Source organism: Acinonyx jubatus, chromosome E3 (genome assembly GCF_027475565.1).
Source record: "Acinonyx jubatus isolate Ajub_Pintada_27869175 chromosome E3, VMU_Ajub_asm_v1.0, whole genome shotgun sequence".
In the NCBI taxonomy this organism is placed as follows: Eukaryota; Metazoa; Chordata; class Mammalia; order Carnivora; family Felidae; genus Acinonyx; species Acinonyx jubatus.
The window spans coordinates 4,347,200-4,362,211 of NC_069398.1; the positions used below are offsets into that span (position 1 = coordinate 4,347,200).

General features: G+C 41.6%; 1 protein-coding gene across 3 annotated transcripts in view; it reads left to right on the forward strand.

Moving 5' to 3' along the window:
- ATF7IP2 (activating transcription factor 7 interacting protein 2) overlaps positions 1 to 14,373 on the forward strand; it is a 59,210-nt gene extending 44,837 nt beyond the window's left edge. For all 3 annotated transcript variants that reach the window (XM_027043270.2, XM_027043271.2, XM_027043272.2), the window contains 2 exons: positions 12,187 to 12,272; positions 12,857 to 14,373. In XM_027043270.2, coding sequence (XP_026899071.2) covers positions 12,187 to 12,272; positions 12,857 to 13,270 — 500 coding nt within the window. In that variant the 3' untranslated portion in view covers positions 13,271 to 14,373. The remainder of the gene's footprint in view (positions 1 to 12,186; positions 12,273 to 12,856) is intronic.
- Positions 14,374 to 15,012: the final 639 nt, after the last annotated feature.

The window sequence follows — 15,012 nt, forward strand, 5'->3', positions numbered from 1 at the left end:
CCAAGTTAAAGGAAGATTAAAACGAGAAAAGAGAAAAGCCTGGGGAAAAAAGGAGTAAGACTTTTTTAATGAGCTGTGGGATAGTACCAAGTGGACCTACATACCTGTATGGTCAGAAGTTTTGTAAATTTAATGAAAAGCACAAACCCACATAATTAAGAACTTCAGTAAATTCCAAGGAGGATAAATACAAAGAAAACCATATCAAGGTACCTCATAATCAATTCCTGAAAACCAGGGATAAAGAGAAAAAAATCTTAAAAGCAATCAGAAAAAAAACAAAAATTGTTTTTAAGAAAAAAAAATATCATAAAATATAGAGAGAAGAACGAAGAATTCAGTTTTCTCATTTGGAACTGTGCAAACCAAAAGACAGTCAAATGACATCATTAAAAGGCCGGGGGGGAAAAATCCTTACCAAGTATGTCTTTCAAAAGTGAAAGCAAACTTGAGACTTTTTTAGATAGGAACGTGTGGGTGGTTCAGTCAGTTAAGGATTCGACTCTTGGTTTCAGCTCAGGTTCATGCATTCTCGTGGTTCGTGAATTCGAGCCTCACATTGGGCTCTGTGCTACTGGTGGAGACGAGCCTGCTTCAGACTCCCTCTCGCTCTGCTTCTCCCCCCTCCCACACACATGCTCTTTCTCTCTCAAAATAAATATATAAAAAGACTTTTTAAGGTAAAATTTGTTGCCAGTAAACCTTCATTTTTAAAAATAAAGGAAGTTCTGGGAGGGGTAGAGGTCCCTAAACTTGCCTCCTCTCTTGAACACAGCTAGATAAATACCAAATCATTCTGAATACCCAGGAAATCGATCCGAGGCCTGACCGAGGAAAACTGCACAACTGAAAGTAGAAAAACAGCCCTATTGTGGAAAGGGAGCTGCAGAGACTTGATTTAGGGGAGAAAAGAGCTGTGGGTGCTGCGAACGGAAGGGAGCTCTGATCACAGAGAAGGGAGCAACAGAGAGAGAGAGAGAGAGAACAACTGCAGCGGATTGCACAAGAAGAAAATCTTCCTCGAAACCATCAACCGGGAAAAGAAGAAAGGCTGGCTGCTGCAAGTTATCACAAGCAGTGGAGCGCAAAGTCTCAAGTTTTAGAGGTCTACGCCATCACCGTGGCCGTGCCTGGTGGGCTTAGCAGGTGGGGAAGGAGGGTGGAGACCCGGGAGCAGGCACCGTGGTCTGAGGATCCCTTGGGTGGCACAGGAAGAAACGGTTCCCCTGCTTGCAGTACGTGTGGGAGTGGTGGCATGGCCTCTCCGGGGACAAAAAGAACGGGTGGCGCCAGCATGCTGCCCTGTTCGCTAGCGTAGGAGCAGACACCAGCTGGGGGCAGCAAACCTTGGTGCCAGCCTTGTTCTGCAGTTTACAGTGAACTCCGAACCGCCAACCGCCGTGCAGTTCTGCGACTGCTCTTCTGGGACAGACTAGCAAAAGGCAAAAGCAAGGCAAGACCCTCCCCCAGAGGATCAGCGGGGGTTTGCGTCTTGGAGTTTGGACTTTTGAAACCCAGGCACGCACCCAACATAGAACACAGCAGTACCGTGCTGCGTGGCAGGTGGACAACTCAGACACAGGCAGGGTGAAGGCAGGGATTTGGCAGCAGTGGGGCACACAAGAAAGGTGATGATTCACACTTCTCTGAGGGCGTCCTGAAGGGTGGCGGGCACAAACTCCCAGCTCCTAGGAGGAGAGAGCAAGGCAGTGCCATCCCCACCCCCTCACCCTCTACCCCTCAGTCCCCCCACCTCTACCCATCAGCACGGACCAACTTCAATGAGCAAAACAGTGCCATCCAGTGGAGGCTAGAGCCGCTTACACCAAGCACCCCCCCCCTCCCCTCCCGCAGATGCGTCTCCATTAGGGCAAGTTCACCTGAGAATCAGCATAGCAGGCTCCACCTCCGGGAGGCCAGCACAGACCCCCCCCCCCCCCCACCTCATGCACAAAGTCACTGATTTTAGACTGCTGCAAAGCTTTGGCTCTAGGGGAAACTGGACCTAGCTTCCTTTTTTTGTTTTGTTTTTTGGATCTAACTTATTTTAACAAGCAGACCAAAGCACACCCAGGATTTACCTTCATTTTCTTTAATTTATTTTTAAATATTGCTTGCTTTATTTATTTATTTATTTATTTATTTATGGATCTACTTCTTTTAATAAGCACACCAAAACACACTTAGGATCTAGCTTTTTTTTTTTTACCCCCATAATAGCCATTATTCTCAAGAGTAGGAATACAACAGACTTTTCTAACAATCACACACATAAACAGACCAGTGACCCAGACAAAATGACAAGACGGAGGAATTCAGTAATCACAAGGATACTAGCTGGGCTTGAGAAAAGCATAGAAGACACTTAGAGAATCCATTACTGCAGAGATCAAAGAACAAAACATTAGTCAAAGGCCAAAATAAAAAATGCTGTAATTGAGATGCAAACCCAAATGGATGCAGTGACACTGAGGACGGATGAAGCAGGGGAACACATGAGTGATATAGAAGATTAAATTATGAAAAATAATGAACCGGAAAAAAAGAGGGAAAAAATGTATTGGATCATAATTGTACATTTAGACAACTCAGCAACTCCTTAAATGTGTAAACTTTCGTATCATAGGAGTCCCAGAAGAAGAGAAAGAAAAAGGAAGAGAGGGTTTATTTAAGCAGATAATAGCTGAAAACTTCCCTAATAAGGAAGCAGACTTCAAAATCCAAGAAGCACAGAGAACTGCCATTAAATTCAGCAAAAGCTGGCCATCATCAAGGTATATCCTAGTCAAATTCACAAAATACATAGACAAGGAAAGAATCCTGAAAGTAGCAAGGGGAAAATGTCCTTAACCTATAAGAGAAAATAAATCAGGTTCACATCAGGTCTGTGCACAGAAACTTGGCAGGTCAGAAAGGAGTGGAATGATTTGTTCAACATGCTGAACGGGGAAAATGTGCAGTCAGGCTGCATATCCAGCAAGGCTATCATTCAGAATAGAAGGAGAGAGAGTTTCCCATGCAAGTAAAAACTAAAGGAGTTCATGACCACTAAAACAGCCCTGCAAGAAATATTAAAGGGGCAGACTCTGAGTGGGGAAGGGAAAAAAGACCAAAAGGAACAGAGAACATCACCAGAAACACCAACTTTACAGATAACACAATGGCGCTAAATTCCTATGTTTTCAGTACCACTCTGAATGTAAATTGACTAAATGCTCCAATCAAAAGACATAGAGTATCAGAATGGATAAATAAAACAAGTCTCCTATATGCTGCCTACAAAAGACTCATTTTATTTATTTTTTTAATATGAAATTTATTGTTTAATTGGTTTCCATACAACACCCAGTGCTAATCCCAACAGGTGACTTCCTCAATGCCCATCACCCACCCTCCCCTCCCCTCCCTCCCAGCCCCCATCAACCTTCAGTTTATTCTCCGTTTTTAAGAGTCTCTTATGGTTTGGCTGTCTCCCTCTCTAACTTTTTTTTTCCTTCCCCTTCCCCATGGTCTTCTGTGAAGTTTCTCAGGATCCACATAAGAGTGAAAGCATATGGTATCTGTCTTTCTCTGTATGACTTATTTCACTTAGCATAACACTCTACATTTCCATCCTCTTTGTGACAAAAGGCCATATTTCATTCTTTCTCATTGCCAAGTAGTATTCCATTGTGTATATAAACCACAATTTCTTTATCCACGCATTAGTGGATGGACATTTAGGCCCTTTCCATAATTTGGCTATTGTTGAAAGTGCTGCTATAAACATTGGGATACAAGTGCCCCTAGGCATCAGCACTCCTGTATCCCTTGGGTAAATTCCTAGCAGTGCTATTGCTGGTCATAGGGTAGACCTATTTTTAATTTTTTGAGGAACCTCCACACTGTGGACTGGCGTGAGGTGGTATCTCAGTGTGGTTTTGATTTGTATTTCCCTGATGAGGAGTGACATTGAGCATCTTTTCATGTGCCTGTTGGCCATCTGGATGTCTTCTTTGGAAAAATGTCTGTTCATGTCTTCTGCCCATTTCCTCACTGGATTATTTGTTTTTCGGGTGTGGAGTTTGGTGAGTTCTTTATGGATTTTGGATACTAGCCCTTTGTCTGATATGTCATTTGCAGATATTTTTTCCCATTCCATTGGTTGCCTTTTAGTTTTGTTGATTGTTTCCTTTGCAGTGCAGAAGCTTTGTATCTTCATGAGGTCCCAATAGTTCATTTTTGCTTTTAATTCCCTTGCCTTTGGAGATGTGTCAAGTAAGAAATTGCTGCAGCTGAGGTCAAAGAGGTTTTTTCCTCCTTTCTCCTCTAGGGTTTTGATAGTTTCCTGAAGAGACTCATTTTAGACCTAAACACATGTGCAGACTGAAAGTAAAGGAATGGAGAACCATCTATCATGACTAATGGATGCCAAAATAAAGCCAGAGTAGGCATACTTATATCAGAATTACTAAATTTTAAACCAAAGACTTAAGAAAAGATGAAGGGCATTATATCATAATTAAGGGGTCTGTCCATCAAGGCGATCTAACAGTTGTGGGCCGTCTGGGTGGCTTAGTCATTTGACCATCTGATTCAATTTCAGCTCTGATCATAATCCCAGGCTCCACGTTAGGCTCTGCATTGAGCATGGAGCCTGCTTAAGATTCTCCCTCCCTCCCTTTCTCTCTCTCTCTCTCTCTCCCTCCCTCCCTTTCTCCCCTGCCCCTCTCCCCCATTCACACGTGTGTGGTCTCTCTAAAATAAATAATAAACTAAATGAAAAAATAAATAATAATACAATAAATTAAAAACAAAATCTAACAACTGTAAATGTTTATGCCCCCAAGTGGAAGCCCCCAAATATACAAATCCATTAATAACAAACATAAAGAAACTCACAGATAATAACACAATAATAGTATGGGACTTCAACAACCCACTTTCACAGCAATGGACAAATCATCTAAACAGAAAATCAAAGAAACATTGGGCCAGATGGACTTAACAGATTTATTCAGAACATTTCATCCTAAAGTGGCAGAATATACATACTTTTCAAGTGCATATAGAATATTCTCCAGAATAGATCACAAATCAGCCCTCAACAAGCACAAAGAGACTGAGATCATGCATGCATATTTTCAGACCACAGTGCTATGAAACTTGAAGTCAACCACAACAAAAAATTTGGAAAGACCACAATACATGGAGATTAAAGAATATCCTACTAAAGAATAAATGGGTTGGGGCACCTGGGTGGCTCAGTTGGTTAAGCATCCAACTCTTGATTTCAGTTCAGGTCATGATCTCATGGTTTGTGAGTTCGAGGCCCACATCAGGCTCTGTGCTGATAGCACAGAGCCTGCTTGGGACTCTCCCTCTTTCTCTGTCCCTCTCCCACTCATGCTTGAAAATTAAAGCACAACAGTGGAAAATTTTTGGGATGCAGCAAAGGCTCTGCTAAGAGGGAAGAATATTGCAATACAGGCTTACCTCAAGAAGCAAGAAAAGTCAAATATGCCACCTAACCTTAAGGAGCTAGAAAAGGAACAGCAAATAAAGTGAGCAGGAGAAGGAGAAAACAAGGATTAGAGCAGAAATAAATGATATAGAAACAAATAAACAGATCAATGAAACTAAGCTGGCTCTTTGAAAGAATAAAATTGATAAACTCCTAGCCAAACTTATCAAAAAGAAAAAAGATCCAAATAAATAAAATTACAAATGAAAGAGAAGAGATCACCGCAAATACAGAAATACAAAAAAAATTTAAGAAAATACTATGAAAAATTGCCAAAAAAAAAAACAGGGCAATGTGTAAGAAATTGACAAATTCCTAGAAACATACACACTACCAAAACTGAAACAGGAAGAAATAGAAAATTTAAGCAGGCCCATAGCCAGCAAAGAAATTGGATCTGTAATTAAAAATCTCCCAACAAACAAAAGTTCAGGGACAGATGGCTTCCCAGGGGAATTCTAACAGACATTTAAAGAAGAGTTATTAATATAATATCCCAAGACCAGACAAAGACCCCACCTAAAAGGAGAATTACAGGCCAATATCCCTGATGAACATGGACCCAGAAATTCTCAACAAGATGCTAGCAGATTGAATCCAACAGTACATTAAAAGAATTATTCACCACAACCAAGTGGGATTTGTTCCTAGGTTGCAGGGGTGGTTCAATGTTCACAAACCAATCAGTGTGATAATACCACATTAATAAAAGGATAAGAACCGTATGACTGTCTCAATAAATGCAGAAAAAGCATTTGACAAAATACAGCATCCATTCTTAATAAAAACCCTCAACAAAGTAGGTACAGATGGAACATACCTCAACATCATAAAAGCCATATACAAAAGATTCACAGCCAATATCCTCAGTGGGGAAAAATAAGGTTTTTCCTCTGCAGTCAGGAACAAGACAGGGATATCCACTCTCACCATTATCATTTAACATAGTACTGGAAGTCTGAGCCTCAGACAACAAAAAGAAATAAAAGGCATCCAAATCAGCAAGGAAGAAGTCAGAGTTCTGCTATCTGCAGACATGATACTTACTGTGGAAAACCTGAAAGACTCCAACAGAAAAATTGCTAGAATACATGAATTCAGCAAAGTTGAAGGATATAAAATCGATGTACTTCTGTACATCTCTGTACTTCTGTTGCATCTCTATACACCAGTAATGAAGCAGCAGAAAAAGAAATCAAGGAATCGACCCCATTTACAGTTGCACCAAAACCAGTAAGATACCTAGAAAAAACCTAACCAAAGAGGTAAAAGGTCTATACTCTGAAAACCAAAGAGCACTTACAAAATAAACTTAGGAGGACACAATGAAATGGGGGGGAAAAATCCATGCTCATGGACTGGAAGAACCAACATTGTTAAAATATCTACATGATCTAAAGCAATCTACACATTTAATGCAATCCCTATCAAAATACCACCAGCATTCTTCACAGAGATAGAACAAACAATCCTAAAATTTGTATGGAACCACAAAAGACCCTGAACAGCCAAAGCAATCTTGAATAATAAAGGCAAAGGTAGAGACATCACGATTCCAGACTTCGAGCTATATTACAAAGCTGTAGTCATCAAGACAAGATGGTACTGGCACAAACAGAGACACATAGATCAGTGGAACATTTCAATGGAGAATTGAAAACTCAGAAATGGACCCACAACTATATGGTTAACTAATCTTTACCAAAGCAGGAAAGAATAGCCAATGGGAAAAAAACCATCTCTTCAACAAATGGTGTTGGGAAAATTGGACCACTTTCTTACACCATACACAAAAATAAATTCAAAATGGATGAACGACCTAAATGTGAGACAGGAAAGCATCAAAATCCTAGAGGAAAACACAGATAGCAACCTCTGTGACCTCTGCCGTAGCAACTTCTTACTAGACACATCGCCAGAGGCGAGGAAAACAAAAGTAAAAATAAACTATTGGGACTTCATCAAGATAAAAGGCTACTGCACAGCAAAGGAGACAATCAACAAAACCAAAAGGCAGCCTAAGGAATGGGAGAAGATATTTGCAAATGACATATCTGATACAGGGTTAGTATCCAAAATCTATAAAGAACTTACCAAATTCAACACCCCCAAAATAACCCAGTTAAGAAATGGGCAGAAGACATGAATAGACAGTTTTCCAAAGAAGACATCCAGATGGCTAACAGACACCTGCAAAGATGCTCAACATCACTCATCATCAGAGAAACACAAATCAAAACCACATTGAGAAACTACCTCACACCTGTCAGAATGGCTAACATTTAACAACACAGGAAACAACAGATGTTGGTGAAGATATGGAGAAAGGGGAACCCTCTTAACACTGTTGGTGGGAATGCAAATTGGTGCAGCCACTCTGGAAAACAGTATGGAGGTTCCTCAACAATTTTAAAATGGAACTACCATACAATCCAATTGCACTACTAAGTATTTATCCAAAAGATATAAAAATATAGGTTCTAAGGGGTGCATGCACCCTGATGTTTATTAGCAGCATTGTCAACGATAGCCAAACTATGGAAAGAGCCGAAGTGCCCCATCAATTGAAGAATGGATTAAAGGTGTTTGTGTATGTATGTGTACGATAATACACATACATACACACACCCAGACACAATGGATTATTACTCAGCCACCAGAAAGAATTAAATCTTATAATTGTTAACAGCAGGGAAGGAGCTAGAGTATATTATGCTAAGTGAAATAAGTCAGTCAGGGAAAGTCAAATACCATATGATTTCACTCATGTGGAATTTAGGAAAGAAAACCGATGAACATATGGGAAGGGAAAAGAGAGAGAGGGAAGCAAACCATAAGAGACTCTTAATGATTGAGAACAAACTAAGGGTTGATGGAGGGGGGGTGGGAGATGGGGGATGGGCATGAAGGAGGGTATTTGTAATGACGAGCACTGGGTGTTACGTGTAAACGATGAATCACTAAATTCTACCCCTAAAGCCAGTATTACACTATGTTAAGCAACTAGAATTTAAATAAAAATTTGCAGAAAAAAAAATAAAGGAAGTTCTTCCAGCAAAATGAAAATGATAGCAGATGGAAAGTGTTGTATGTGAAAGAATGTAATACCATGTTGTAGAGTTTATAATATATGTAGAAGTTAATATATGACAATAGTGGTGCATAAGACAGGAATGGATGTACGCTTTTGTGAGGGTCTTAACATTTTATTAGTATGTTACTTGAAAACAGACTAAGTTATTGAAGATACATATGGTAATGCCTAGAGTAATAATTTTTTTAAGTGCAAGTATAGCTAATTGACCATAGTGAGGATAAAATGGAATTTTTAAATAATCTAAGAGAAGCCACAAAAAATGCAAAGAGCAAACGAAACTAATGGAGAACAGAAGGCAAGATGGTAGAGTTAAACCCAGCCATACTGATAATTAGAATAAGTGTTAGCGGTCTAAATACTACATTCACAAGCAGACCTTGTTGGACTGGATAAGAAAACAAGATCCAACTATAAGATAATTATATGATGCCCTTCAGATACAAATACATGGAGAGGTTAAAAGGATGGAGGGAGACAGCTATGCAAAAGCATACAGACACTAGTCGTGAGAAAGCTGGGGTGACGGTATTACCATCAAATGGACTTGAGAACAAGGAATATTAGCAGGGGTAAAGAAGACTATCTCTAATGATAAAGTAGTCATTTCAACAGGAAGACCTGGGAAACCTACATGTGTATGTACTTAATCACAGCATTTCAGAATTCCTGATGCAAAAACTTATAGGACTGAGATGACAAATAGAAAAATAAGCCAGTAGAATTAGAGGTTCCATCACTCCATTCTCAGCACTTGACAGGGTATGTAGAAACCTGAGCAACACTACCAACCCAGCTTAAGCTAACTGACATTTGTAGAACGCTCAACTCAACCATGGCAGAATATACCTTCTCTTTAAGTGCATATGAAACATGCGATAGGATAGATTGTGTTCTGGACCATAAAACTAGTCCCAGTATATTTAAAAGGACTGTAGTCCTACAGGGTATGTTCTTTGACACGGCAGAATTAAATTCACGATCAGTAACAGGGATCGTTGGAAAATCCCTAGGTATTTGCAGACCAAACACGTTTCTAAATAACCCAGGAGTCAAAGCAGTCAGAAGGGAAATTTGAAAATGTTTTCAACTGAATGAAAATTGGAACAGCAAAATCTGAGGGAAGCAGATAGAGCAGTGCTTGGAGGGAAGTTACTAGCATTAAATGTTTATATTAGAAAAAATGGAACGTCTAAAATGAGCAATCTGATAAGCTTCTCCCTTAAGATGCTTGGGAGAAAAAGAGCCAATTAAACGCCAATGAACGGATGACACTTCACTGTAGAAGCTGTGGGGATGGTAGACTGGCACGAGAGAACATCCTCGACATCGTTACTCACCAGGCCAATGCAGACTGGAATGAGATGCCACAACGTGGCTACAAAGGAGAACAACTGAAAATACACAGAGTGTGGGCACGGATGTGGAACAGCCTAGAATTCCCAGGCCGTAGCGGGAGGGACGTACAATGGTAAAACCACTTTCGAAGTGATTTGGCGGTTCATTATGTCAGCTGCTCCCCTACCATGTGACCGCGTTATTCTAATCTTAGGTATTGATTGACCCAAGAGAAATGAAAATCCACATCCACAAAGACTTGACACGTATGTTTGTGGCCACTTTATGCATGTAGCCCCAAACTAGAAACAGTGCAAATGTCCATCAGTGGATAAATGGAGAAACAGGTTGCAGCATATCTATAATACAGCTAAATGCTACTCAACAGTAAATATGAACAAAATGTTGGGGTGTCTGGCTGGCTCCGTCGGCGGTGCACGTGGCTCTTGATCACAGGGTTGTGAGTTCAAACCCCACTTAGGGAGCTTATTTAAAAAAAAATAGGGGCACCTGGGTGGCTCAGTTGGTTGAGCCTCCGACTTCGGCTCAGGTCATGATCTCACAGTTCGTGGGTTTGAGCCCCGCCATCAGGCTCTGTGCTGACCCGCTTGCTCAGAGCCTGGACCCTGCTTCGGATTCTGTGTCTCCATCTCTCTCTGCCCCTCCCCGGCTCATGCTTTGTCTCACTCTGTTTCTCAAAAATAAATAAATGTAAAAAAAAATTTTTTTTAAATAAGCAAAATATTATTATATACAACTACATGGATACAACTTCAGAACATTGTCCTGGGCCAACTAAAACCTTCTGTCTCTCCCTTAGGCTCACATTTCCCCTTTTCTTCCCTTCACCAGCTCTCTTCTGTTCTCCTTTTTCTTCTTTTTCCCTCCCCTCTCCCTTACCACAGTCCACAATTTATGGCTGACGCTGGGTAATGTGGGGGATAGGGACACCAGCCTCCACACAGCTGAACATCTGTGGGGTGACTCACTCAGTTAAGCGTCTAACTTTGGCTCAGGTCATGACCCCATGGTTTGTGAGTTCGAGCCCCACATCAGGCTCTCTGCTGTCGGCACGGAACCTGCTTCGGATCCTCTGTATCCCCCTCTCTCTGCCTCTCTCTCTCTCTCTCTCTCTCTCTCTCTCTCAAAAGTAAATAAACATTAAACATTTTTATCAAAAAAACAAAAGAAAAGAAAAATCTGCCTAGGGGCACCCAGGTGGCTCAGTCAGTTGTACATCCAACTCTTGATTTTGGCTCAGGTCATAATCTCACAGTTCGAGAGTTCAAAGGCCCACATCAGGCTCTGTGCTGGCAGTGTGGAGCCTGCTTGAGATTCTCTGTCTCCCACTCTCTGCCCCTCCCCCATTCACACTTGCTCTCTTGCTCTCTCAAAATAAATAAACTAAAAAAAAAAAAAAAGAAAAAAGTAAAGAAAATCTGCATATGACTGTTGGCTCCCCAGAACGTAACTACTAACAGCCCACTGTTGACTGGAAACCTTACTGATAACAGTCAACACCTGTTTGTGTGTTCTATGTCGTATATACTGTTTTCTTACAATACAGTAAGCTACAGAAAAAATGGCTTGACAATTACAAGGGAGAGAAAATATTTGTACAGGACTGTACTACATTTAATGAAAAACAGCAACGTCTAGGTGGACCGAGCCTGTGTTGTTCAAGGGTCAGTGGTATATCCGATGCCCTCTAGGCTGAAGCAGCCTCCGCAGCAGAGTCCTATAACCTCCAGGCTGCCTGATACTTCATTTGAATTCCTAGGACTTGTGTGTGTCACATATTTATACAGGATTGCAGATGGCTCTGTTTGCAAATATCCTGTTGGCCTGAGAGAGCCCAAGCCACCTCTAAGAGCCCTGAGCCAGGAGCACTCTCCTGTGTGTAGTTTTTCCTACTTCCAGCTTACATAGTGACTTCAGTGTTTAAAGGGGAGAATTCTTGTCCCATTTGAAGGAAAGTTCGCTGTATTTAGCACCTTTGGGTCTTGAATTTTTATCAAAAGTTTGTCATCTCATTTCACAGTTTTGTAACTTTAGTTCACATTTAATTGTTATTAAACAATATGAATATTATGTCATCTTCTGTTGTCTCAAGGTTCCTAATACTTGGAGTATATGTTTTAACAGTATAATTGTGATACAGAAAGTTAAGGTAGACGTAACTAGCTTTGCTTAAAGGCTATGGAATTGATTGTTGCAGATAAATTTTACTTCTTACACCTTGTGTTCACAGAAAGTTCAGTATCCACCCTGGAGTCACCCGCAAAAGCGGTTTCAACCTCAAAAGAGACAACCCCAGTGGCACAAAATGCAGCCCAGGTACTGATGCTCTATAAGGGATGCTCCTTCCAGATTGAGGGGAAGTACCCATTTACCTAGGCAGACACATTTGGGTCTCCTTGCAGCTTGTGCTTTTGAAACTGTGCTGTTGTACATCTCCTTATGTATGCAGTCAAAATAATGGAGTCTTCCAGAAGCTATAAAAGTTAAAGCAAATACAAATGTGTGTGTGTGTGTGTATACAAAAGATTTTTAAGAGCAGTCGCCATTGTTGATGACGGTGGAGAGAAATGGGTGTTCATGTGCACTCACACCATTCACGTAAACTAGCACAGCGTTTGGGAACACAAGTTGGAAATGAGCTGGAATATTGATCCAGAACGTCTGGGACCTCACCGTTCTGGACTAGTGACACTGCAGAGTGTGCAAATCATAATGCCAAAAGCAGCTTATGCTTAAAAAGACCGGCCCTAGCCCCACATAGTCTTGAAGCATCCTTTTGTCCTGAGGATTCGGAGAAACAGACAGAAAACTGGGAAGTAGATTTAGAACTGCAGTCGCGCGCGTGTAAATTACCAGAGCCCGCCGCGCCAGCTCGCTAAACTTTCTAAATGTGTTTTTAGGCTCCTGAGTCCTTTGAGCACCTGCCGCCTCTCCCAGAACCACCACCACTGCTGCCCGAGCTCGTAGACAAAACCAGAGACACACTTCCCCCGCAGAAGCCTGAGCTCAAAGTGAAGCGGGTGCTGAGACCCAGGGGCATCGCGCTGACTTGGAACATCGCTAAAATCAACCCCAAGTGTGCCCCTGTGGAAAGCTATCACCTCTTTCTCTGCCATGACAACCCTAGTAATAAGTTTATTTGGAAGAAAATCGGAGAAATTAAAGCTTTACCACTCCCAATGGCCTGTACTTTATCTCAATTTTTAGCTTCCAACAAATACTACTTTACCGTCCAGTCAAAAGACATTTTTGGACGATATGGACCATTTTGTGACATAAAATCTATCCCTGGGTTTTCTGAAAATCTCACCTAAAAGTCTTTGGTGATTATTTATTGTATCGCGCTGTTTTGTTTTTTCATTTTTGAGTTGTTGGTTTACAGTGTTCCTCTAACACTATTTGCCAGGGGCCAGTTCAGATTGTGAACCCTTTGAACAGGGACAGGCCTCGTCCTTATGTTGTAAGTGACGTCTCGTTTCATGAATTTCTGATTTGCATTCAATAAGTACTTCCAGAAGATATGTTCTAAAACATACGCTTCCCTGGACTCACGTCACTTCGGCTGTGCTGTGTACATAACCTCCGGGACTATGGAGGCGCTGCTCTTCTATCTCCAAAGCCCTAGGATACGAGCAGCCACTTCTTGCGCCTTTGGAAATCAGCATTCGGTGCCCTGCTTTTGTGGTCAGTGTAGGTACAAGAAAAATCAGCTCTCTGCTGAGGAAGGGTCATCCCTGGGGTGCTCACCAAGATTTTACGAAAATAAATGTCTTCTCCTTCTGTTCAAATCCTAAGGGCTAGTCATTTGCCCTCTCCCTGTGTTTTTCTTTTTGGCCCTGTCAGTCATCTGGGGAAAGAGCCTGGAGGTTTTCCCTAAATTTGTTTGTATATTTTGATATCTATAATAAAATTAGTTACACGTTGTGTGCTGTGTATACAAAACACAGAGTATCTCTGATAAGAGCAGTATCCAACCCTCTATTTCAGCTCCAGAAAATGGAGTTGTCTGCCTGAGGTTCAAAGCTTTCCTTTGCTGACTCCTCAGTGCTACTCTCTGTTCATTTGCTGGCTGCCGTCATACTCGGAGAGAGGACGTAACCCTAGGGGGCCCCAAGAGATGCGGCCCGTGAACTCCTCTGAGGGGCACTAAAGTGAGGCGGCAGCCAGCACAAGCTCCCCAGGAAACCATGAGCAGACTGCATACGTGTACTTCAGGGCCCAGTGGGGTGGTGAGAAAAGGAACACCGACTCTTAGTGTAAAGAATCGTCTGTTCGAGAGGTGTCCTTTCCTGGTTTGTAGTGAAAGCTCAGTCCTCTGAGCTGTGAGATTTCAAAAATTGAACGAGGAATGGTTTTCCTTGGCATTTTGTGAATATCTTCACATCTCCAGTCATAAATAAAGCTGTTATTTTACGGTCTCCTGTGTCTTTATCTCCTAAGACATTTCTACTGGAAGAGCCCGATTCTGGCCTTTATGTGTTGTAATATCTTGTGCTATGTCCTGCACCTGTGACAACTACTACATTAAAAAGAGGTCATACGCTGTCCAGGGCCTGGCATTTGAGGAAGTGTTCTTAGAGGGTCTTGCATGCACTGTTGTGTCTTTGGCTGCTCTATCTCGCTACTCGTGGTGGGGAGTTGGACCTTCCGCCTCATGTGCTTTGATTCGTTTGCTGAAGTAACCCTGGGAAAAAGGAGAAGCGGGGGCCCCGGGGAGAAGGGAAGAAACCTTATCCCAAACGAAGAAATGACAGGGGTGGAAAAAAAGGCCAGGCAGAGAATCAAAGGAACCATAGGCTTAATCCAGAAAGAGGAAAATAAGAAGGAGACACAGAAAAGGTGTAAAAAGAATAGGGTAAAAATGCCTGATTAAATGACCAGAGGAGAGGAAAGAAATACATATTTTATATATAATAAGAACGGATCAAAAATCAAATCAGAAGCTCTGAGGCTGATTCCAAGGGGGGGAAGAAAGAAGAGAGTAGAAAGGTAAGGGAGAAGAGAAGGAAAGGCAAGAAAAAAAACAGACTAACATAAAAAACCACAAGACCGTTAT